The sequence below is a fragment of the Somniosus microcephalus genome, chromosome 11 (genome assembly GCF_052327205.1).
Source record: "Somniosus microcephalus isolate GS21.2 chromosome 11, FLI_Smic_1.0, whole genome shotgun sequence".
Classification (NCBI taxonomy): Eukaryota; Metazoa; Chordata; class Chondrichthyes; order Squaliformes; family Somniosidae; genus Somniosus; species Somniosus microcephalus.
In genome coordinates, this window is record NC_140997.1 from 176,591,324 (window position 1) to 176,615,438 (window position 24,115).

Sequence of the window (24,115 nt, forward strand, 5' to 3'; positions counted from 1 at the left end):
TTTGTTGCAATTTCTAACATATTTACTGGAGCTCTACTTCCATAAGACAATGCTAATTCAGTTCAAGAAAACCTTCTCTTGTGACCCATGACTACTCAGTAAATAATTAATAAGTTGTACTGCTGGCTTTTTGCTTTCGTTTGAACTTAATAAATGACCACAGTGATGATTCGCTTCAGTACTCATTTTTTAAAGACAAATTCTTAAAATTCTAGACTCTAGCACTGTGGAGTATAAAAAATACTGCTCTAAACCTTCATGTTCTGAAATGAGCCTGTGCCTGACAACACATCCTCAGATCCAAATGACATATTCACACTTTTGCTGCTACAAGTCTCCAGTTTTGATACCTTTAATATTTTACCATCTTATGCAACACAAAGGTCGAACTGAGGTCATTTGAAGACATTACGATACAGCCAACTAAAATGTTTGAGATTTTTGAGCTCACACCAATGTATCTGAATATTTATATTTAGCTGTGTTCTCACTGACGAATGTAACGTGTTGTGTACAGACACGTTTACTGGGCAATACCAAAAGATTCTGGAACAAGAGGTAACCGTAAATGATCGGAGTGAAGAAAAACAAAAAACTGCAAAGGAAACTTGGTTAAATAACAAAATATCTGTTTGTAATGCGCTTGAAAATCAAGATTGAGAATAATTATAATAAGAGCAGATTCAGAGTGATCTTTAAACTCTCACAACCTGTCTCTGCGTAAAGCTCTTGTGCTACTTAACACATTTACAAGTAGAAAAAGTGTTTAATTTGTTTTTAAATTTTCAGTTAGAAACTTCCTGCAAGTTGTGATGTACTTACATGTAAAAGCTCTGGAATGAGCATGGTCTGAACACTTGCACTCCAACAGCCTCCATCTTTTTTTCCTGAAAGGTGTTCTGCAAGCCCTTGGAGAACAGTGAAAGTCAAACTCTACGGCAGTATATGTGTCACTGGGGGTGGCTCCAGATAAGGCCCTGGCAACACCAATCCTAGCACAGCTCTATGCCTAAGTGGTGCCTACTGTCTGTCTGCAGCACTAGACCTGTTCAATCCAGCACCTGCATGTGACACAATGGGCCGGTTCTATTACTGGCAGTGTAAATTTACGTTTGCAAACATCGTCTAAAAAATAATTACACAGATCATCTCCATTTAATACATATCCTTAAGGCTTGTCAAATAGTGCTCTCTATGTTATACAATTACATACTATTATAATCAAATACAAAACTCATACTGCTGTAACACTAAAATATCTGAATATAAACTATCCGTTTTGTAAATATGACAAACCTTCAATCCAATGTAATCTATCTATATTTATATGATTATAACAAGCATACACTTGAACCACCTGAATCCTGCTGTTGCCATCATACATGGGGTGGGTGAAGAGAGAGTTCTTCTGATTTATTAAATACAATAAGACTATAGAATTTCTTTATTTCAGCTCTATCTATGTCACAAAATGCAAACAGCCCACAATTTAGTTTGGAGGTACTTTCAATAGAAGTTACAGCCACTGGACTGTTAGCATTGTGTTATGTCAGAAAAAAAAACAAATTACTGAACTAGAACCCAAATAGAAACATATCCACTGCTGGGATTTATGCTTAAGTAAGGGCAATCACTGGTTGTCCCTTCGCCTTTCATTCAGGTGCTGACACACCTGCTGTGCATTTTCAGCACTATTTTTATCTCAGATTTCCAGCAATTGCAGTTTTTCCACTTTATTTTGTTTGTCTCTTCCTATTATTTACTTGAATTGCATCTACCAATTTATTGGATGAAAGGTTTCTACATTCACCTATTCTACACCTAAACCAGATGCTCAAATAATCATTTAAGATAAATTTATTACCAAAGTTAATTGTGTTTTTAACCCCGGAACACACCTAGGTTTGTGACATATTTTCTCACAGTGCTGCAATAGTTAGCAGATTAAAACAATCAAGAAGAGTTTGTATAAATTGCACTGCAATGCAAAATATAGTAGCATCTCTAAATGATAGGGCAGTTTAAGCCAACTTAAACAGGTTAAAGGTATGTCATCTGCATTAATCTACATGTATAGACTTACAGAATTAAACAAAAATTACCCTCATTATTATAGACTTATTGGAACAGTAAAATATTGAAATATCTACTGATATATATTAGAAACAATACAGTTCCAAAGCAAAACAGTTTTGATTATGCAAAACTTTTTATTTAAAAATGCACCTCTTTAAATTAACAAAGCAATGCCGAAGATAGATATTTTATAAAACAATGCTTGTAATCCAGATCTCTGCTTTTTGACCTTAAATGGATTGGTGTTCTCTATGGTTGATTTTGTGATCGGGTGCCAGTCCGGCGCTGCAATCTGAGCACCTGCCCAATAACTGGTGGAGTTATTTTGCGGGGTCATAAGAACATACGACGTAGGAGCAGGAGGAGGTCATTCGGCCCCTCGAGCCTGCTCCACCATTCAATAAGATCATGGTTGATCTGATCTTGGCCTTAACTCCACTTCCCTGCCCGCTCCCCATAACCCTTGACTCCCTTATTGTTCAAAAATCTGTCTATCTCCACCTTAAATATATTCAATGACCCAGCCTCCACAGCTCTCTAGAGAAGAGAATTCCAAAGATTCATGACCCTCTGAGAGAAGAAATTACTCCTCATTTTCGATTTAAATGGGCGCCCCCTTATTCTGAAATTATGGCCCCTGGTTCTAGATTCCCCCATGAGGGGAAACATCCTCTCTGCATCTACCTTGTCGAGCCCCTTCAGAATCTTATATGTTTCAATAAGATCCCCTCTCATTCTTCTAAACTCCAATGAGTATAGAAACATAGAAGATAGGAGCAGGAGTAAGCCATTCGGCCCCTCGAGCCTGCTCCGCCATTCAATGCGATCATCCAAATTCCCTGCTTTCTCCCCATATCCCCTTGATCCCTTTAGCCTTAGGAAATATATCCAACTCCTTCTTGAATATATTTAATGAATTGGCCTCTACTGCCTTCTGTGGTAGAGAATTCCACAGGTTTAGCACTCTCTGGGTGAAGAAATTCCTCCTCATTTCTGTCCTAAATGGCCTACCCCTTATCCTTAGACTGTGACCCCTGGTTCTGGACTCCCCGATCATCGGGGACATCCTTCCTGCATCTAGTCTGTCTAGTCCTGACAGAATTTTATAAGTTTCAATGAGATCCCCTCTCATTCTTCTAAACTCCAGCGAGTACAAGCCCAATCGACCCAATCTCTCCTCATACGTCATTCCTGCCATCCCGGGTATCAGTCTGGTGAATCTTCGCTGAACTCCTTCCATGGCAAGAACATCCTTCCTCAGATAAGGTGACCAAAACTGCACACAATACTCAAGATGTGGTCTCACCAAGGCCCTGTACAACTGCAGCAAGGCATCCTTGTTCCTGTACTCAAACCCTCTCGCTACGAAGGCCAACATACCATTTGCCTTCTTAACCGCCTGCTGCACCTGCATGCTTACCTTCAACGACTGGTGCACAAGGGCACCCAGGTCTCGTTGCACTTCCCCTTCTCCCAATCTATTGCCATTCAGATAATAATCTGCCTTAATATTTTTGCCACCAAAGTGGATAACCTCACATTTATCCATGTTATATTGCATCTTCCATGCTTCTGCCCAATCACCCAACCTGTCCAAATCATCCTGGAGTTTCTCGGCATCCTCCTCGCAGCACACACGCCCACCCAGCTTTGTGTCGTCTGCAAATTTGGAGATATTACATCTAGTTCCCTTGTCTAGATCATTAATATATATTGTGAATAGCTGGGGTCCAAGGACCGATCCCTGCGGTACCCCACTAGTCACTGCCTGCCACTCGGAAAAAGGCCCATAGGCCCAACCTGCCCAACCTTTCTTCATAAGACAACCCTTTCATCTCCGGAATCAACCTCGTGAACCTTCTCTGAACTGCCTCCAATGCAAGTATATCCTTCCTTAAATAAGGAGACCAAAACTGTACGCAGTACTCTAGGTGTGGTCTCACCAACGCCCTGTACAGTTGTAACAGGACTCAGGGTCAGCTTCACTTATATGATGTGAATGAGATCCCAGTCCTTACTGGGCCTGATGTTGGGAGCTCAGCAGAGTTGGGTTAGAAATTAATGTGTAAACTGTCTTTGAGAGCTGCTTAAAAGAGGTGATGGATAATATTAAAGAAATACAGCCATTTAAAGCTATTACAGAAACGTTGATAGCCTTTACAAAGACTTCGACTGTGGTTAATGTATATATTTCAGCCTTTGCAAAGACTGGTTAGGTAACAAAAATGGCAGCAAAGCTCAAGTGTGAGCACAATAAATGTGTTAGGAACAAGTCTTTGGTCAAGGGATGAAGCAATTCAATACTTGAGCCGCTGTTTGAAGGTAGGCAAAGTGGAGGTGGCACTGTATGAGGTGAACAGAAAATTAAGTGGGGTCCTAAATTGTCAAAAATCCAGCATAACTGATCACCACCCATAGATCCACTTTAAACACGTTATCAGGTATAACGGATTGGAAAATCTACCCTCGTGTCCAAAGATACATTTCTCCTTGCAATTACTTTTGTTCAAAATAACTACAGCAAGAGAAAATAATGCCCATTTTACAGCTGCTTTTTTACGTTACATAATACTTGCTGCAGTCACAAAATGCCACCGAGCACCCCCATCAGTGCATCCAAGTTCAGCAATTGAATTACACATACATTTATACAGAAAGACTGAAACTTAGCACTTTACTTACAAACTGGGCTGTGTGTCAAATGTTCCCAAAAAAATGTAAACACTATTTCACTTCAATCAGTAATCAGTGATAGCATAAGCTAACATACATTACTTAAAAACATTGGCCAGGTTCACAGACATCAAAAATCAAAAGTTTGTTTTAAAAAAACACAAGTAGTTAAAGTAGCAGCATAAGTGGAACCGAAATGTCAGTCTATAACGTTGCCACGTACTTTTATCAGGAGATAGATAAGCATTGACGCCAGTAAGTAGGCATTAATTTTGTCATTAAAAAGGTGGAGCATCCAGAAAGAGCAACTACACGTAGGAATAATACGTAGGCTGGAGGTTTTACAAGACAATTACACAAACAAGGGGTTCTAAAGTTTGAATGATTTTCAAATATGATCTGAACAAGCAGACTGGGTAAGAAGCAGAGAGTCTTTGAATGTTTTTAAGGCAGAGGTAGATAGATTCTTGATAAGCAAGGGGGTGAAAGGTTATTGGAGGTAGGCGAGAATGTGGAGTAATCAGATCAGCCATGATCTTATTGAATGGCGGAGCAGGCTCGAGGAGCCTACTCCTGCTCCTAATTTGTATGTTCGTATAAGCTAAGTGGTGTCCAGGTAATCATATTCTATCATGACTTCCTACCCTCAAAGAAGGGGGAGTGAGGGAAGGGGCAGGCTACAATTTAGGCCCTCCTGGGCTCACTCAGTTTCCATGCATATGCACTTCCAGCAGTTGTCTATGGTGGGATCCTGGCCAATTTTCCCCATTCCTAACTCAATGGTGTTGAGACCATAGGATAACTTTCTGAGTACATGTAGCCATTAGAGAACCTTACCAACGAGCAACGTGTTGGGAAAATCGTGGATGTACTGTGCTCAACTAATCGATACGTGTTGGCAGCAGGTGAGATTTCCGGCACTAGCATGTACTGTACTCAGAAAATGACCCCCCACTTATATTGTTGCAGTGCCACCCCTGCTGGGATCAGCTAATTCATCACAGTAAGGTTCCGCTACTCACCACATACTGGGCCATCAGAAAACCATCAACCGTGACATTTTTAAAAAATGCTTACAAATGAATTGCAAAGTTCATGATTCAGCAGTTTTAATTTCACTTTGCCAAGGAACTGTCAACGCTTATTAACAAACTTCCCTTGTATTTTACAGCTTTGCTTATTAGATTTTTTTTTGTTTAAGATATATCATAATTCTTTGAATTAAAAATTAGTTATTGACTATTTTCTCACCTTTTAAGGAGTGCCGTAATGGCTCTTCTTAGCAGCAGAAACACCAATATTGTGAATCTACCACATACACTCTAACAACCAGAAACATCTCATTCAAAAAGAGATTTCAAGTGAAGTTGCACTGATTTGAAGATGACCAGTCAAAAATAGCAAATCAAATGATTTTTAAAATATTTTCCAGAATATGAGGGTACTCTCATTTAGAACACTAAAGTACTCCTTTAATGTGACAAACCCTTTGAAATATATTTATTTCCTTATCACTTTCTTGTTTGAAATTTTAAAAATTAATAACAGGTTTTCCTGGAAACTCTTCTAAAGGATTACGGATTAAATAAATATATACATTACTGGTAATTTCTTCACATGTTTTCAGGCAATAACAAGTTACAACTGTTTAGTCCAGTTTGGTTTAAAAAAAAAATTGCTTTTATTGGCTTAACAGAGTTAATTACTGCCATGATTGTCCATATAGTCCTCCAAGAGTTTGAAAACCACTCTTCAAGCATTGAACCGTGAGAGCCAACGACCTGTGCAAACCAGTGATGAAGCAGCATCCTGCCCCCGCCCCCCTCGCCCCTTTCCCAGAATCAGCCTTCTCCTTAGTGGAGGACAGACTCCCATAATAGTGAACAATTTAGCAGCAAATAAAATCTCTCAACGGCCTGTAACAGTACTTCATTTTACAGGAATATCAAAATTGTCTACATTTCTGCAATTCCATTTTGAAACATTTCCAGAGAGAAAGTTAGAAAAAAATAACTCTGTAGAGATAAATGAAATGAAAGGTATTTGAATTGAAATTTTAAAAAGATCTCTCCGTGCTCAGAGAATTGATAGTTGAAAGTAATATTAAATAGCTAACATTTTTGAAATGTCTAATATTTAGGAGCAGTGCATAATTACCACTTTCCATAAACTAGTATTATTTCATTGAAGAAGGGTCAAACCCGAAACGTCAACTCAAATTTCTCTCCACGGATGTTGCCTGACCTGCTGAGTTTTTCCAGCATTTTCTGTTGTTATTTCATTACAAACTACTAAAGTGGGGGTAGCCTCTTCATGACCAAATGTTTTCAAAAAAATGTATATTGTTTTAAAACACATAACACAATGACATAAGCACATCACTGTGTCACTTGCCTGAGACGTCACTGTGACAAAAATGATACAGTTTTTCCCCCTTCCTGAAGGAAAATAAGCTAACCCCGCACGCTTTCATCAACAGAGTTCCGTTACCCCATAAAATACCAATCAAAATGTTGCAAGAATCCTATAGGTATCGCGTTTACCTAGAAGGAAGCAAATATGCCTCCGACCCTTACTATATCCTTACCTTTTCCTTATTTTGGAGCCTCTGTTAATCCATAAAATTTTGAGATTATGACAGATTAGAGATCTGAACTGCTTCATTTCACAAGAAATTTGCTTTAATATTTTTTATGGGAATTTATTGCTTCCCAGCCACATAGTAACTTTAAATAAAAGAATGAAAGACTTGCAGTTATAAACCGCCTTTCACAACTTCAGCACATCTCACAGCATTTTACACTCAACTAAGTACTTTTGAAGTGTAGTCACTGTTGTAATGTAGGAAACGCGGCAGTCAATTTGTGCACAGCAAGGTCCCACAACCAGCAACGTGATAATGACCAGATAATCTGTTTTAATCATGTTGGTTGAGCGATAAATATTAGCCAGGATACCGGGGAGAACTCCCCTCCTCTTCGTCGAATAGTGGCAACGTGCACCTGCGAGGGCAGACGGGGCCTCGGTTTAATGTCTCATCCGAAAGACTGCACCTCCGACAGTGCAGCACTCCCTTAGTGCTGCACTGAAATTGCTTACTGCATGGCTGGGAGCAGCCAGTCTACATGGAATATCCACATTATCTGGGTCTGGACCTTCTTTGGCTCATTGCTATTTGAATAGTGTGACTTTGGGTTCCTTTGCTTTAATTCTTCAGTCCATTCAAGGAAATATGCAAGACTGATCCAGCTATGTGGAATGCAAGTTTCCTCATCCTATTATTCAACAAGGAATGGAAGGGAAGGCTCATTACCCACCCAGATGATAGAAACAATTAGCAGGCTAATGAACTATGATCCTGGAAATGGATTAAGGACTTGAGGCAGGCTTCTGAAGGAACCACACAGGTATCTTTGAAGTCTATTTTGATCGATAATTCTGTAGCCAGAAGCTGCCAGATATTGGGTACAAATACAGTTCAACAGTCTACTAAATGGGCAGTAATTAATGAAGGTGTCTGTGAGAGAGTCTGAGAGTTTACTGTCACAGTTTTTCCCCTATCATGGATGCTTAGTCCAAACTAAAGTTATTACTTCTGAGATCAATCAGAGTTTTGAGACAGTCTTTTTGAGACTGTAAATTAAGTAAAGCTTTATAATCTAGTGAAATCTGCTTTGTTTGTTCTATCATCTGTTTAATTTTATTTAAAAAAAAATCTAATTTGTAGTTGTAGCCTGAGATATACAGTCTGTCAAAGTTTCACTTGTTCATCAGTTGTATAGGTGAGAATGTATTTTGTAATATTTTCAGTGTACCTCATCAGTAAAAGGATTGACCGTTCATCCTGTAGCATGCTATTTCTTATTACTTTGCACATAAGGTTAATACTTCTTCAGAAAGGGAGCATGTGGAACTGATGTTTTGTGTTAGACATATCAAAAAGTATCTGGAGCACATCCAAATTGTTACAATTATTTGCATCAACATACCTGCCTACCCACCCATTAATACAGCATTCTTCTGACCATCCATTGTTGACAAAAAGTGATCTAGCCAAAGAAAAACACATGCCTGGTAATTACACAAATGAGTTTTAAAGTAGACTTACAAAAAAAATTGTGTTCCTCAAAATTAACCAACCTGTATTAATACAATGTTTGGACTCAAAAGGCTGGATTTTGATACTGGAGGCGTGTAGGAGGCGGGACTACAACTTTTGGGGTTGTAGTCCCGCCTCCATCGAGTTGTGGCCAACCCACTCGATTTTCACTTGATTGACCTTGTTGAGCCCGCCCAACGGGCTCAGCAGGCCAATTAAGGGCCACCTGGCAACAGGTGACATCACAAATTGACATTTCATCTGTCAAGAGCTTTTGACAGATGAAACATCAGTGTTTGACAGCTCTTTGAAGCTGTCAAACACTGACAATCTGTACACTAAGTTAATTCCTTCCTCTCAGGCTGATTTAGAGATCTCTCCAGAACAGAAAGCTGAATGCTGCAACTTTTGACAGCTCGCGGCCATTCTGCTTTCTGTGCCGGTGAGATGAGGGACTCCCAAGACCTGAAGGAAGGAAGGCTGTAAAGGTAAGTAAAGGTAATTAAACTTCTTTAAACACTTTACACACACCAAAGACACTTACCTCTGCACTCATGCACCCAAGACTCGCCTAAACACCGGACATCTCGAACCTTCCAAGCCCTTCAGCCCGACGGTCCGCCTCGCTAACTTGGCGTGGTTTGGAGCCATCGTGAATCCCACACTTCAGGGATAAAAATAGGGATTAGGCTAAAAACTGCCTGTTAACTACCTGTTAACAGGCAGTTAATTGGCACTAATCCCCTTCCCGCCTCGGGGAGGCGGCTCCCAGCACAGGTCGGGTATCTGCCTCCTTTGAAACTGGCATGGAGGCGGATTGGGGCGGGATGGGTTCGTGCCCCCCGATTTTGCGATTTTAACCCCCCCACACGCCTCCAATCCCGCCTCCACAGCCCAATGAAAATTCTGCCCAAAGAGTGTGCTCATTTTGGCAACAATCCTTTTTTTACTGCAAGTTTGCATTTTCTGCACTAAATTAGTCATAATAGAGAAGTACACAATGGCCCAGAATTTTCAGTCAGCGGCGAAGTGACGGTGCTCACCACTGACCTCGAAGAAAGCTGCGTATAAAGATCTCGCGATCTCTGTGGCGAAAACTTTAGCTTCCTCGACCTTAATTTGATTGTAGCGCTGTCAAAAGGGGATCACCAATGCACATTAGCAGTGATGTCATCGAACTATCTAAGCAGCCAATCATACTGAAGAATTCTCACAGTGAGCAAACCAGGAAATAAAAAGCACTATTATCTGCACTGAAAATTCTACAGAGAGCAAAATAAAGAGTGGGACATATACATGGGGTTAAGGTAGAAGCTGAAATATCATAACTTAACTTAAAAATATTTAAATATTTTTTATTTTAAAAATCTAGTAATTTTTATCATAATGGAGAAATTTGACATTCCACAAATATAAAATTAATTTTTCAGGGTCAGAACAGTTGTTCAGGAGTCACTACACCATTAAAACCCCAGTTACACCTATATCAACAAGGCTTAACTTTTTATGGGGTATTTAACAGCAAAGTTAGAGCAGAAAAAGGGAAGTTTTTATCAGTTCAAGTGATTTCACTGATTGCCGGCTATGCGGAGTTCCACAGTGCAGCCTGTGGCGGAGCAGGGAATGACTGACCGCAACTTCAGGATTTCCACGTTTATCTGCGCATACGCTAAATCCTGAAGTTGCTGTCAATTTCAATGGGGTAATGGAAGCAAACGCTGACAGTTTTGCCGTCATTACCACTGCAAAATCTTAGCCAATAATTATAAAGCCACTAATTAAAGGATAGACTGATGAAGAAAAACCAACCTAACCTTTCTCCGTGTATTTTAGTGCACAGTATGGTGTATTTGATTAAAAGTTTTATTAATATGTTTCACAATATTAAAGTAATAATTAGTCACAAGTCTTCCATATGTATTCCACTCCTTATGAAACTGTTGTGATCATAAAATTATCAATGGTATTTAAAAGAAATACCCATAATGATTACATTATATAATGTGACTTAGAGAGTCAATGGATATTAAATTCTACCAACCTTCTATAGTGTATGATATATAAAATATACTGTGTATAGGATATGTTGATGGGGTTAGATGAAAAAGGGTGGGAGGAGGCTCGTGTGGAGAATAAACACCAGCATGGACTTGTTGGGACGAATGGCCTGTTTCTGTACTGTAAATTCTTTGTAATATAGTAGAATAATAACGACACAGAGGATAAAAACTCACATGTGCGGAAAACACCAGAATGTGGAACTGCAGGACACAGAGACACCCTGCAGGACTATTGCCGTAAGTTTTTTTTAAAACACTTAGTTGGAAACAGTAACTTGCATTGAGCATAGAGGGCATAGATGCATGGTCAGGAAAAAAAGCATCTCACAAAATGTCAATAAGAAAAATTGTAAAAAGAAAGGATCAGTAGTTAACTGCAGTATAATTTTTTAGCTTGTGAAAAGTTCAACTATTTGACATACTGTTAAAGGGAGAAATCCCTGCAAGAATCCTTTTCAGAATCGACCTCTGTAGAGGTGTATAACCAGCATCAGTATCAATCAAGATTTTCCAAATAGTCCAGTCATGCTGGTTGTCAGAGGACTCTAAGAAGTACTGATTGGTAATAACAATAAACTGTGTACAGGTGTTGCTGGTTGTTAAATATTGTAGTCAAACAGCATAATGGTGCCTAGCCAATCTGTATACTGTGATGCTAAGCTCTCATGTTGCTATACATCTGTTGTAGGCCAGTCTGCATAGCATCCAAAATATTTTTAGCGCTCTGAGCCCTTGGGAAGCTTCTCACCTTAAGGCATGTAGAGGAGGGGTTGAGGGGAGAATTGAGGACCCCTGTGGCTGATGACTCCTTATGTATCTCAGTAGATTTCCTTGTCCTTTTAAAATAGATTGTGAAAAATACTGCAACTGAAGCAATCGTCTCTGCTTTCTCTCTTCCCAGCTGTGTTATGCCCAGTAGATATCAGATGTCCAATGACAGATGCTTTTCCTACAGAAGACTTAGATTAGGGGATGTGCAGATGGGAACGTATGATTTTGAACATGTCCAGCACGGACTCGATGGGCCGAATGGCCTCCTTCTGTGCTGTTATGACTCTATGTGTCGTTGGACTGCACAATGTCTGAGGACATTCTTGTTTTAAAAAACACAAGTAGTTAAAGTAGCAGCATAAGTGGAACTGAAATGTCAGGCTATAACATTGCCACGTACTTTTATTTGGAAATAGATAAGCATTGACGCCAGTAAGTAGGCATAAATTTTGTCATTAAAAAGGTGGAGCATCCAGAAAGAGCAACTACATGTAGGGATAATACGTAGGCTGGAGGTTTTACAAGACAATTACACAAACAAGGGGTTCTAAAGTTTGAATGATTTTCAAATATGATCTGAACAAGTAGACTGGGTAAGTCTTGTAACTCACTTTAGCTCAGAGCTAAAGAGCTGCAAGAATTAATTCAAACAACAATAAATTTGATGTCAAGTTCAAGTTTATTAATTATGTGATACTGCAATAAACTTATATAGTTTACCCAAGAAGTTGTATATATTATACAGAGAATAACTTATCCAATTGAACGTGATGAATCTTAGGTCCCCCAATGGCCCAATAGGTGAATGGTGTAATACTGAGCTCTTGAGACATACAGATCAGGAAAGGCCCCGTATGCTAATTTAACTGATCTGAACCAGGGCAATAGTAGAATCACTAACAGTAGTCTCAGCATCCCCAGACTAGAGATAGGAGGGACACTGTTTTCTAAATTAACCCAAATGTTTTCCTCCTGATCACTATCCAGTGCTGTGCAATGTGGGCATCAGGTGAGGACCGGATCTGCTGTAATACTCCTTCACAGTCAAATAACCCGCCATCATCTGCAGATATATTGAAATAATTTGAAGACCAAAAAGCATTAAGCATGTGTTAATCAGGGACAGTCAGCATTGATTTGTAAAAGGAAGATTGTGCTTGACTAATTTAAATGAACTTTGTGGGAAATCACAGAGGAGTTATGGATAAATGTGGTGGGTGCAATATGGATTTGCAGAAGGCTTTTGATAAGTTGCCAAATCATTACTTATTATGAAAAATAAAGCACATGGTATTGAAGCAAATAAAGCCAGACAGACAGAGAGATGGTTAGATATCAGAAAGGAATCAGGAAGGGTAAATGGATGCTTTACAGATTGGCAAGATGTGGGCAGTGGTATGCCCCAGGGATATCAGCTGAACTGAGTAATCTCATGACCCAGATACCAGTATGCTAGCAAGTTTGGCAAACTGAGTGGGAAACCGTCACTCTTCATGAACGTGTTGGTGTAGTGGACTATCATAGTGTTGTCTGATCACACATATATTGGCCTGCTCTGCATTAGGGTCTCAAATGTTCCAGAGCTAGCATCACTGCCCTTAGTTCATTCTTTCTATCTTTGTCCTGTAAAGGATAGCCTACTATAATATTTTCTGGAGGTCCATCATCCAATACCAACTACTGTCAAGACCTTTGGCTCATGGGAAACCTAAAAATGAAAGCACATAAACCTGCACAAACCAGAAGAATTAACAGAATGTTTGACACTCGATGTCTGTTAAATCTAACCTACCCAGATTGGAGACTTAAAACATTTTGGCACTGAGAGGTCTGATACAAGGAGCAAAAATAAACTGGCAAGTCCAAGTTACAATACACATGAATAGCAGACCACATTTATTACCGCTTATCTGTAACATCAAAACATTTTCATGTGCCTGCTCAATGCTTGATTCTGCCAGAACATATCAAACTAGATTATACTCTTATGGTATATGCAGAATGAAGAACAGATTTTCCCAACTGCAGTATTGTGTTCACACAAGATTCTGCTGGGAACTAGTTTGTACAAAGGGTGTAATGAACCCTGTAATATCACTGGAGAAAGGTGTGGAGACTCTATGGAAACCTCATCTCTCAATCAGCACTGGTGCATAGATCAATAAGAACGGAGGAGCCATTGGCCAAGTACAGAAACTGCTGCCACCTGAATAAGTTGTGAAAAGGAGACAGTCATCAATGTTATTTGTTGCAATAAAAAAAAACTATGGCTAACACTACTGTATAACAGGGAACTGGCCTTTTGTGTTTCATTTGCAAGTAATATTATGGAGTGAAATGAAATTTAAATGTAATTAAACAAAATGAAAGAACCATTTCTGAATCACTGATTTTGGCTAACTCAACTGACAATATAGCAGCATTTTTGTGCATCATGCCTTTATTTTGATGACCTAAATCACTTTACTGCTAATAATACTGCAAATACCTCACCTGTTTGATGTAATAGCTATCTTCACAAATACCCATTTGTTTTATCTAGTCCTGATACAAATATTGACATTTTACAAAGTACCTCTTTGCCCTTTTGTTGAATAAAAGCGAAATCTCTAAAGAGCAAAGCATAATTTTATCAGTATCATCTCCAGTAAACTTGTTATCTCTACACTAGAGGGCGTTAGATTTTTACATTCATAATAAAGTGCCCGTGTCACCTTTGTTTCACCTTCACAAAATGGAATGGATTCATGTAGAATATTTAACAGGCACTTCATATTTTTACAAGTACTAATCATTTAAAAAAATGTAGTGGAAAGGAAATTCTAAGTAAAAGAGATAACTTTATAATCTTATTCCAATGGCTAGTACGGTTCAGTGCATGAATTTCAGATGCTAACTGGATATTCCAAAACCAGATTCTACGCTGAAACAATAGATTTAGTTTTAAAGTTGAAATACAGATCAAAATTCAACAAACTCAGCTTCAAACATCAAAAGTCGAATACCTGAAATTCAACCCTGCTAGCCAACTCTTGTTGAACATTACTGGAAGATACGAAAAACTGGGCCAAGATTGACTAGTTAAGCTTTAAACACGTCCAGTTAAGCTATTGAGAGGCAGCACTATGACATGTGCCAGGGAATGGCAGGACAAAGTTTTACACCCATAATTCCCCATATAGCAAGTTACTAATCTCAATTGTGTTATTGTGGGGCAGAAGGTGGGCCTGGTACTCCCACACATAGAGGGAGGAAGGTAAGAAAAAAAGAGCATCTTAGCTTGAGGGTAGTAAGTGCTAAAGGAGGACTTTCTAACGCCATCAACGAGTAGTTTTAGAACGGTAGTTCCACAAAAGATTTATTGCCTATCTGTGTTTAACAACATTTGAAGCTGCTTTTACAGATATGTCTGGCCTGGCTTCTGTTTCAGTACACGTATAAATAGACAAATTGATACAGATCATGTGATTATTAAATTGCCCAAGCCAAGTTTAAAACTGTAGAGAGAACATTTTCCATTGCACGTATATAATGATAAAATGGCATGAGTGTAAACTTCCTAAGAGGAGTTCGCTCAGAGTGGTGTAGGTAGAAGCCTAAAAGCAGGTCAACTGAATGTCCTCTTGGCTGGCCTGACACATAATCTGAGAGAACACATAAGGGAAGAGAAAGAAAAAAATCAAATCACTTGGTAAGAGATAGGATACAGAGTTTTGGATGAGTGAAATTTACAGAGGATGGGAGGCTGACCTGGCGAACACAGGAATAGTCAAGTCTAGATGTGACAAAGGTACAGGTGAGGGTTGAGCAGCAGATTGGCTGAAGTAGGGGCAGAGGTGAGTAATGTTATTGAGGTGGAAGTTAATAGACTTGAGAGAGAATAAGGGGTCGGATGCTCAGCTTGGGGTCAAATAGAACACAACATTTAAGAACAGTCTAGTTCTGCTTGAGATAGTGGCTAGGGAGGAAATTACATCAGTGACACAGATATGGAGCTTGTGGCAGGGGCCGAAAACAATGGCTTTGATCTTCCCAACGTTTAGCTGCAGGAAATTGCAACTCATCCAAGACCGAATTTTGGACAAGCAGTCTAACAGCACAGAAGTTGAGACAGGTGGTGGAGGGGTAGAGCTGGGCATCATCAATGCGCATGTGAAAAATTGGCCCCATGGCTGCAGATGATGTTGTCAAAGGGTTGTATGCAGATGAGGGGACAAAGGATGAGTCCTTGGGAACACCAAAGCTGATGGTGCAGGGGTGGGGAGAAAAACTATTGCTAGAGGTCCTCTGGCTATGTTCATATAGGTAAGAGTGGGACCAAGCAAGGCCAATCCAACCAATCTGGACAACTGAGGAGGGGTGTTGGAGGTGGATGCAGTCCTCGACCACGTCAATGGTTGCAGGGAGCTCAAGGAGGATGAGTAGAGATAATGCTCCATCGACACAGCCATGGAGAATGCATTTTTGACTTTGATTAGGACTGACTTGGTGCTATGGGAGGAGTGAAAACCTTATTGAAAGGATTCAAACAGGGAGTTGGGGAACAGATGGGAATGGATATGGGAAGCAATGACACATTCAAGAACTCTGAAGAAGAAAGGGAGGTTGGAGATGCAAGGGCACGAGGATCAAGGTTGGATTTTTCCAGGGGAGTGAGGACAGTGGCTTTGAAAAGGAGGGAAACAGTGTCAGAGGAGAGCGAACCAATGACAATGTCAGCTAACATGGAGGCCAGGAAGGGAAGTTGAGTGGATTGGAGTTTAGTGGAATGGGGTCAAGGGACATGGTAAGTTCAGAAGGTATGGGGGAGATGGGAGGGAAACAAGAGAGGGGCTAATGTAGGGTAGATTTGGAGAGGATTGGCTTGGTGGGCAAGGGGAATGACCCCCAGCGAGCAGAAGATCACAACTCTGGCCTCCGAATACTTGATTGACATCCAGTGGGATACTCATGTCCAGTGGGGTGCGAACACTCCATGGACATCCCCCCCCCCCCACATAGTAGCTAGCTGGTCCTCCTGGTAGGGAGTTGCGAGACAGGCTAGTGACCTGTACATGTACAGAGGGTCTTCTTTACAGAAACAACCCAGAGCACAATCTGTTGGATGTAAAAAAAATGTGGTTTAGGTTGCCTCATATTCATAGGCACAAAAGAGAAAGAAGATGAAGAATTAGAAGGGAAAAGGAGCAAGTAGCAGAGGCAGGTGAATGAATGGTTTCTATCTTGGTGATGATGAACTCCATGAGCTCTTTTTACTTGTTATTAGAGGTAAGGGCGGAGGGAGAGAGGTTTAAGGAGGCAGTCAGTAGTAGCAAATTGGAGCCTGCAGTTCTCTTTGCCCTCCAGGGTGATCTTGGCAGAAGACAATGGATGGCAAAGGCAATTGTATACCAGGTACACTCAAAGTTGCACCCCTTGGACTTGAGGGAGAAGATAGAGGCTGGGGAGCAGAGGGCTAACCCAGATATTTTGCTCTTCAAAATGACAAGCAACCTCTTGCTCACTGATTTATTTTCCAACACCTATACGCATTCCTTTTTAACTCTTTACACGGGTAGCAGAGGAGGGGAGATTCACCACCTCCTTTATGGTGAACTGAAAATAGACCATTGTTGAGGCTGCCGCGGAACACGAATGGAGGCCGAACCGATCTGAGGAACACATGGCTTTTTATTACATTCTCTTGAGAGATGGCTGCCCCAGCTCTTCTCTCTGCTAAAACCGAAACCAGAATGAGGGCGATGCCCGCGCTTTTGTGTACACACTGAGGGCAATGCCCGCTCCTTTGTCATGCCTTAAAGGCAGCATGCTTCTTAAAGGCAAGGTGCCCGATTTATTGTCCACAGACGGAAAAGTGAATTGCGCCCGTTTAGGTGGCGATCCGCCACACAGCTCCCCCCAGAATCCGCTTAGGAGGTGTGGACGAGACGGTGCGGCGGTCTGATGGGCCAGCCGGAGCGGCTCTTGTAGGACGCCGGTGGACGTGGAACGGCCAGGCGTGGAGCAGCCGGGTGTACTGGCTTGAGGGCAGGTCGGCCGCGTGGCGGTGGACGAGCTACTGGGACCTGCTCACCGGGCTCCGAGTGTGCTGGCTTGAGTCGGTCAACCGACACTTTTTCAGTCCTGTCGCCCACTTGTAGGGCGAAAAATTTGTCCCCAGCCTGTAGCACTTCGTAGGGCCCGTCGTACAGGGGTTGAAGGGGTCCGCGGTGGGCGTCGTGCCGGACAAAAACGAACCGTGCCTGGTGCAGGCTTAGCGGGACGTGTGAGGTGGATTCGCCGTGCCGGGCAATGGGCACCGGGGCGAACTGTAGCACCGGTGAGGCGAAGTCGTGGCGTTGCTGGTCGGCTGACCAGGGTGTCGTGACGGTGGGCAGGAACTCACCGGGTACGCGCAGCAGCTGGCCATACACGAGCTTTGCTGCCGATGCGTGGAGGTCTTCTTTGACCGCGGAGCGCAGGCCGAGGAGGACCCACGGGAGTCGGTCGGTCCAGGCACCGTCCTGGAGGCTGGCTCGAAGAGATGCCTTCAAGGATCTGTGGAACCGCTCACACAGTCCGTTGGCTTGGGGGTGGTATGCTGTGGTGCGGTGAATGGTCACCCCGAGATTGCGTGCGATGGCGGTCCAGAGTTCAGAGGTAAATTGCGGACCTCTGTCCGACGTCATGTCGGAGGGGACGCCGAACCGTGCGACCCAGGTGCTGACGAAGGCTCTGGCGATGTCGGCGGTGGTGGTAGAGGTCAGTGGAATTGCCTCGGGCCAGCGCGTGGTGCGGTCGACGACCGTCAGCAAGTGCGTGTGGCCTTGCGACGGCAGCAGGGGCCCGACGATGTCCACGTGGATGTGGTCGAAACTACGTGAAGGGACGGTGAACTCCTCGAGGGGTGCTTTCATGTGTTGCTGCACCTTGGCCCGTTGGCAGGCTAGGCAGGAGTTGGCCCAAGTACGCACATCCTTGCGAAGGCCGCGCCAGGCAAAGCGGTTGGCTACCAATTTGATGGATGCGCGGGCACCGGGGTGGGAGAGGTTGTGGAGAATCTCAAATACCCGGCGGCGCCAGGACGCTGGGACGACGGGCCGAGGTTGAGATAGGGATATGTCGCATTTGACCGTGACTGCGGTCGGGCCACAGGCGACGTCAGCCAGGCGTAGCCCTGGTAGGTTGGTAGGTGTAGAGAGCAGATCAGGGTCCGTGAGCTGGTCTGCTGCGAGTTGAGCGTAGTCGAGTGCCAGGTGTGCGGCGTGGATGGCGGGGCGGGAGAGGCAGTCGGCTACCACGTTGTCTCGGCCGGAGGCGTGTTGGATGTCCGTGGTGAACTCGGACACTGCCGCGAGCTGGCGCTGCTGCCTGGCGGACCAGGGGTTGGTTGTCTTTGCCATTGCGAATGTCAGGGGTTTGTGGTCGACAAACGCAGTGAAGGGGTGGCCCTCCAGCAAAAACCAAAAATGGCGGACCGCCAGGTACAGCGCGAGAAGCTCGCGGTCGAAGGTGCTGTACTTGACCTCCGGGGGGCGTAGTTGGCAGCTGAAGAAGACAAGTGGTTGCCAGGCGCCGTCGACCCACTGCTCGTACACAGCGCCGACCGCGTGGTCGGAGGCGTCCGTGGTGAGCGCTACTCTGGCATTGGGCCGTGGGTGCGTGAGCAGGGTGGCGTCGGCGAGCGCGGTCTTGGTGGAGTTGAAGGCGGCTGATACGTCTGCCGTCCATTCGACCGCCATCTTGCCGCTCCTGCCCCGGAGGGCTTCATACAGGGGCCTCATGAGGGACGCCGCTTTGGGGATGAAGCAGTTGTAGAAATTCACCATCCCGAGGAACTCCTGGAGTCCTTTGATGGTGGTGGGGCGGGGAAATTGCTGGACGGCCTGCACCTTGGTGGGCAGGGGAATGGCCCCAGCATGGGTGATGTGGTGGCCGAGGAAGTCGATCTTGTCCAGGCCGAACTGGCACTTGGCTGGGCTGAGGATGAGCCCGTGGTCGCTGAGGCGCCCGAACAGGATGCGAAGGTGTTCGAGGTGTTCCTGCTTGGAGGAACTGGCTACCAGGATGTCGTCCAGGTAGACGAACAGGAACTTCAGGTCCCGAAGGACCGAGTCCATGAGCCGTTGGAATGCCTGGGCCGCATTTTTGAGGACGAAGGGCATCCGCAGGAACTCGAAAAGCCCGAAGGGGGTGATTACGGCCGTCTTGGGGACGTCCGCGGGGTGGACGGGGACTTGGTGGTAGCCGCGCACCAGGTCGACTTTGGAAAAGACTGAGCGGCCGGCCAGTCTAGCCGAGAAGTCCTGAATGTGCGGCACGGGGTACCGATCAGGGGTGGTGGCGTCATTGAGGCGGCGGTAATCCCCGCAGGGGCGCCAACCCCCGTCTGGTTTGGGGGCGATGTGGAGTGGGGAGGCCCAGGGACTGTTGGAGCGGCAGATGATGCCAAGCTGTTCCAGAGTGGCAAACTCGGTCCGCGCGATCTCCAGTTTGGCCGGGTCCAGCCTGCGGGCGTGGGCGTACACTGGGGGGCCTGTGGTGGGGCTGAAGTGTTCCACCCCGTGTTTGGCGACCTCCGCGGAGAAGGTCGGGTTGGTGAGGGCCGGGAATTCGGCCAGGAGTGCCGAGTAGTCATCCGTGGCCCGGGCGTGGCACTGTGACGCCATGTCGGCGGGGGGCCATGGCGCCCAGGATGGGGGACATGGTGTTCATGTCCATGAGGCGGTGTCGAGGGATGTCTACCAGTAGGCCGTGGGCGCACAGGAAATCTGCGCCGATGAGAGGGGAGAGTACCTTGGCAGTGATGAACTCCCATCGGTAGCGGCGACCAGCGAGGTCGAGGGTGACTGTGCGGGTGCCATACGTCCGGATCTCCGAGCCGTTAGCGGTAGCCAGCGCCTGTCCTCATTCGCCCTTTTGGATGTCGAGGGCGGAGGCCGGGATGATGCTGTGCTGAGCTCCAGTGTCGCACAGGAACCGGCGGCCGGTTTTGTCATCCGTGACGTACAGCAGGGAGCCCGCGTGGCCCACGGCCATCGCGGGGGCTGGTACGGGGGCGGACTTGAAGGAGCAGGGAGGTGTGCACCGTTGTGCCCTGGCGCCGAACCGTGCGTGGTAGTAACAGTAGCCCGGGTTTGTGGGGCGCGAAGGCCCCGTGGGCCCCATGGCTGGGCCTTGTGGCCGCGTGGTGGCCGATGAGGGCCGCGCCCAGGCTGTGGCTGCCAGGTCCGGAGCGACGTCGCGGCTGGAGTGAGCGGACAGCAGCTTGTCGGCCTCGTCGGCCAGGGCTTCTAGGTCCGTGAGGCCGGACGCCACGATCGCTGGGCGGATGCTGGGAGGTAGCTGGCGGATGAACAGTGTGCGGAAGAGGGACCCGGGTGGGCTCTCGTCGGTGAGTGAGAGCATGTGGGAGAGGAGGTCTGACGGTGAGGCGTCACCGAGGCCTGGAAGGTCGAGGAGGCGGCAGTTTCGCTGGTATGTCGAGGTCGTAAATTTTTTAAGGAGCGCGGCCTTAAGATGTGCATACTTGCCCTCCTCTGGTGAGTTCTGCAGCGCTATCCAGACCTTCATGACTGTGGAGCTACCGAGTGATGCGACGAGGTAGTCATACTTTGTCCCATCTGTGGTGATGTGTCGCAGCCGGAATCGGGACTCAGCTTGGAGGAACCAGGCTTCGGGCTGGTTTTCCCAAAACTCCGGCAGTTTCACGGAAACTGCGTTCGTGTCCGCCATTGCAGTGCTCGGAATACGTTCTGAGCGTCGGGGTCACCAATGTTGAGGCTGCCGCGGAACACGAATGGAGGCCGAACCGATCTGAGGAACACATGGCTTTTTATTACATTCTCTTGAGAGATGGCTGCCCCAGCTCTTCTCTCTGCTTAAACCGAAACCAGAATGAGGGCGACCCCCGCGCTTTTGTGTACACACTGAGGGCGACGCCCGCTCCTTTGTCATGCCTTAAAGGCAGCATGCTTCTTAAAGGCAAGGTGCCCGATTTATTGTCCACGGACAGAAAAGTGGATTGCGCCCGTTTAGGTGGCGATCCGCCACACCATATTCTATTTGTACAAGATGAAACATGGAAACTTAATACTTACAAAACAGGACTGCAATCCTAAAATTGTACAGAAACTCCTTGGCAAAGGTTTTTTCTGCAGCCCAAACAAAACAAATAAGCCAATAGATGAAATTTTAATGAATACATTTACAATGGAAACTGGAACAATAATGTAAAGTGCAAATTCCATTACAGAACTAAAATCTTTGAAGTAGAGGCCGGACCAAGCCTTTTTACAATTAGTATCACTGTCCAGCAACATTAATCATGATGGAGTATACAACACACAGCCCCACATCACACATTTCAAAATTTAAAATGGCTGAAGTGCTTCTGGATGGCAAGATACTAAAGAAACATGAGAAGGGAAATGTCCAAAAGAATCTGCTGGCAGAGTAGATTCAAAGACTGGTCATTTAGATTAAATAAGCAGCTGTTGCTGGCTGTGCAGATGCTGTTTACAAACAAGTTGGGCTTTGCCAGTGAAGGTGACAGCAACACTCACTTTCTGTATCACTGGTAACTTTCAGACCCAGCTGGTAGAACCATGAAATCAAACAACAATGATTGAACGTACTTCTTTGTTCATCACGGCCTTGCTTAGGAAGCTACCCACAACAACTGTTTCCTGTGTGTTCCTGCCTCACAGCAGGAGATAACCAAACAGAACTCCTTTGATATTGTTAAACTCTCACCATCAACTGTGCTCGAATTCCCTTCAAAATATCTGCTCCGAGTGGACACATTTACAATATTTACACAGATAAAGAAAAAAGACTTGCATTTATATACTGTAGCACCTTTCACGATCACTAGATGTCTCAAAGCGCTTTACAGACAATGAAGTACTTTTGGAATGTAATCACTGTTGTAATGTGGGAAGCGCGGCAGCCAATTTGTGTACAGCAAGCTCCCACAAACAGCAATGTGATAATGACCAGATAATCTGTTTTTGTTATGTTGATTGAGGGATAAATATTGGCCAGGACACCGGGGAGAACTCCCCTGCTCTTCTTCAAAATAGTGCCATGGGATCTTTTACGTCCACCTGAGAGAGCAGATGGAGCCTCGGTTTAATGTCTCATCCGAAAGACGGCACCTCCGACAGTGCAGCACTCCCTCAGCACTGCACTGGAGTGTCGACCTAGCTTTATGTGCTCAAATCGCTGGAGTGGGACTTGAACCCACAACCTTCTGACTCAGAGGCAAGTGTGCTACCCACTGAGCCACGACTGACACTGTGGCTCAGATGGCACGTAATCACCTGGAGTCGTTTATATAGCCATGTGGACAAGACTGGGTTGTTGAATACTGTGATTGCTGAGTCATCTGAAATCAAAACAAAGTGCAAACATCATATCAAGATGCAGCACTTAATCAGACGAATGGGGACGAAGGACGGCAACTATCTCTTACAAAAGCCAGATCCCAGACAAGTTACTGGCACTGGAGGCATTATATCTATATCTAGTGAACCAGTTGTACCAGTTGCTCGTTTGATTCACCTATTTCAGCTGAACCAGAATTATCTCATCGAAGTGGAGGTCCCTATCCATAGAACAGGATTTAATTCACCCCCCAATAACTATAGACTAATATCCCGATTCCCCAATAAGTTCAGGCTGAAGGAATCTACAGTGATGAGAAGCTGTTGCAACATCTTAAACACAACAACTTAGCATCTGGTTGCGAACTTTGTTTCAAAATAAATCAGTTAAATTGCAACACTCTCAGTCTCATGGAACAAAATGGCCAGTTAATAGTTCTAGCAGAAGCTTTCAACATTTCTATGCTCTTAATGTCTGTAGTGTATGTACCTTTAAGAGAGAACTACTTTTACAGCTCCTGTATACTGTAGTACCGGCAGTGACCACACCTGTAGATAAGCCTTGAGCATGCCTCTGTACCCCAGTCTTGAGACTACCCTACTCCAGTAAATACCTGTTGATTGTTAAGTTACAGCATCCGTGTGGTTATTGAAAAACATCATACTCTCAGAATCACGGATCTAACAGTGGCGACGAGTGTCGATTCGAATCTACCTGCAACTCTGCATTTCCCTTCGAGGATTCGCTCCGGGAGGGCGGTGGAAGAAAGTCGAGGCTAGAAACACGGGCGTCGACCACGAGCAACCGCCCAGTCGTCCGGCAGAGAGTGAACATCGCAGGGGAGGCTGTGGAGAGCCGGGCTTGGTTCCCCAGCCACGACGATCAGCAATAGACTGACGACAGGTACAGCGCAGACCCTTCCCAGACAGCGGCGGCTGGAGCCGACCGACGGTGGAGAGAAAGCCGAGCAGCGTCGACGGGGTAAGACAGAGGGTGAAGCGCACAGGGCGCAGCCGGGGGTTGAAAACCGAGCGGCGTCGAGGAAAAACAAAACAGAGAGAGAGAGGGT

At 44.6% G+C, this 24,115-nt stretch overlaps 1 protein-coding gene across 5 annotated transcripts in view; it reads right to left on the reverse strand.

Annotated features, from left to right (window-relative positions):
- LOC147110997 (microphthalmia-associated transcription factor-like) overlaps window positions 1–24,115 on the reverse strand; it is a 439,553-nt gene that overhangs the window by 228,803 nt on the left and 186,635 nt on the right. Inside the window, exon 1 of one of the 5 annotated variants that reach the window (XM_086001451.1) lies at window positions 823–1,352. The exons of 3 other annotated variants lie outside the window; for them this stretch is intronic. Coding sequence is in view for 1 of the 2 variants with exons in the window: in XM_086001450.1 (XP_085857576.1) it covers window positions 823–878 (56 nt within the window). In the remaining variant the exon portion in view is untranslated. Of the gene's footprint in view, window positions 1–822; window positions 1,353–24,115 lie in introns of those variants that run through there. One more of the 5 variants, XM_086001450.1, reaches the window with a different exon arrangement.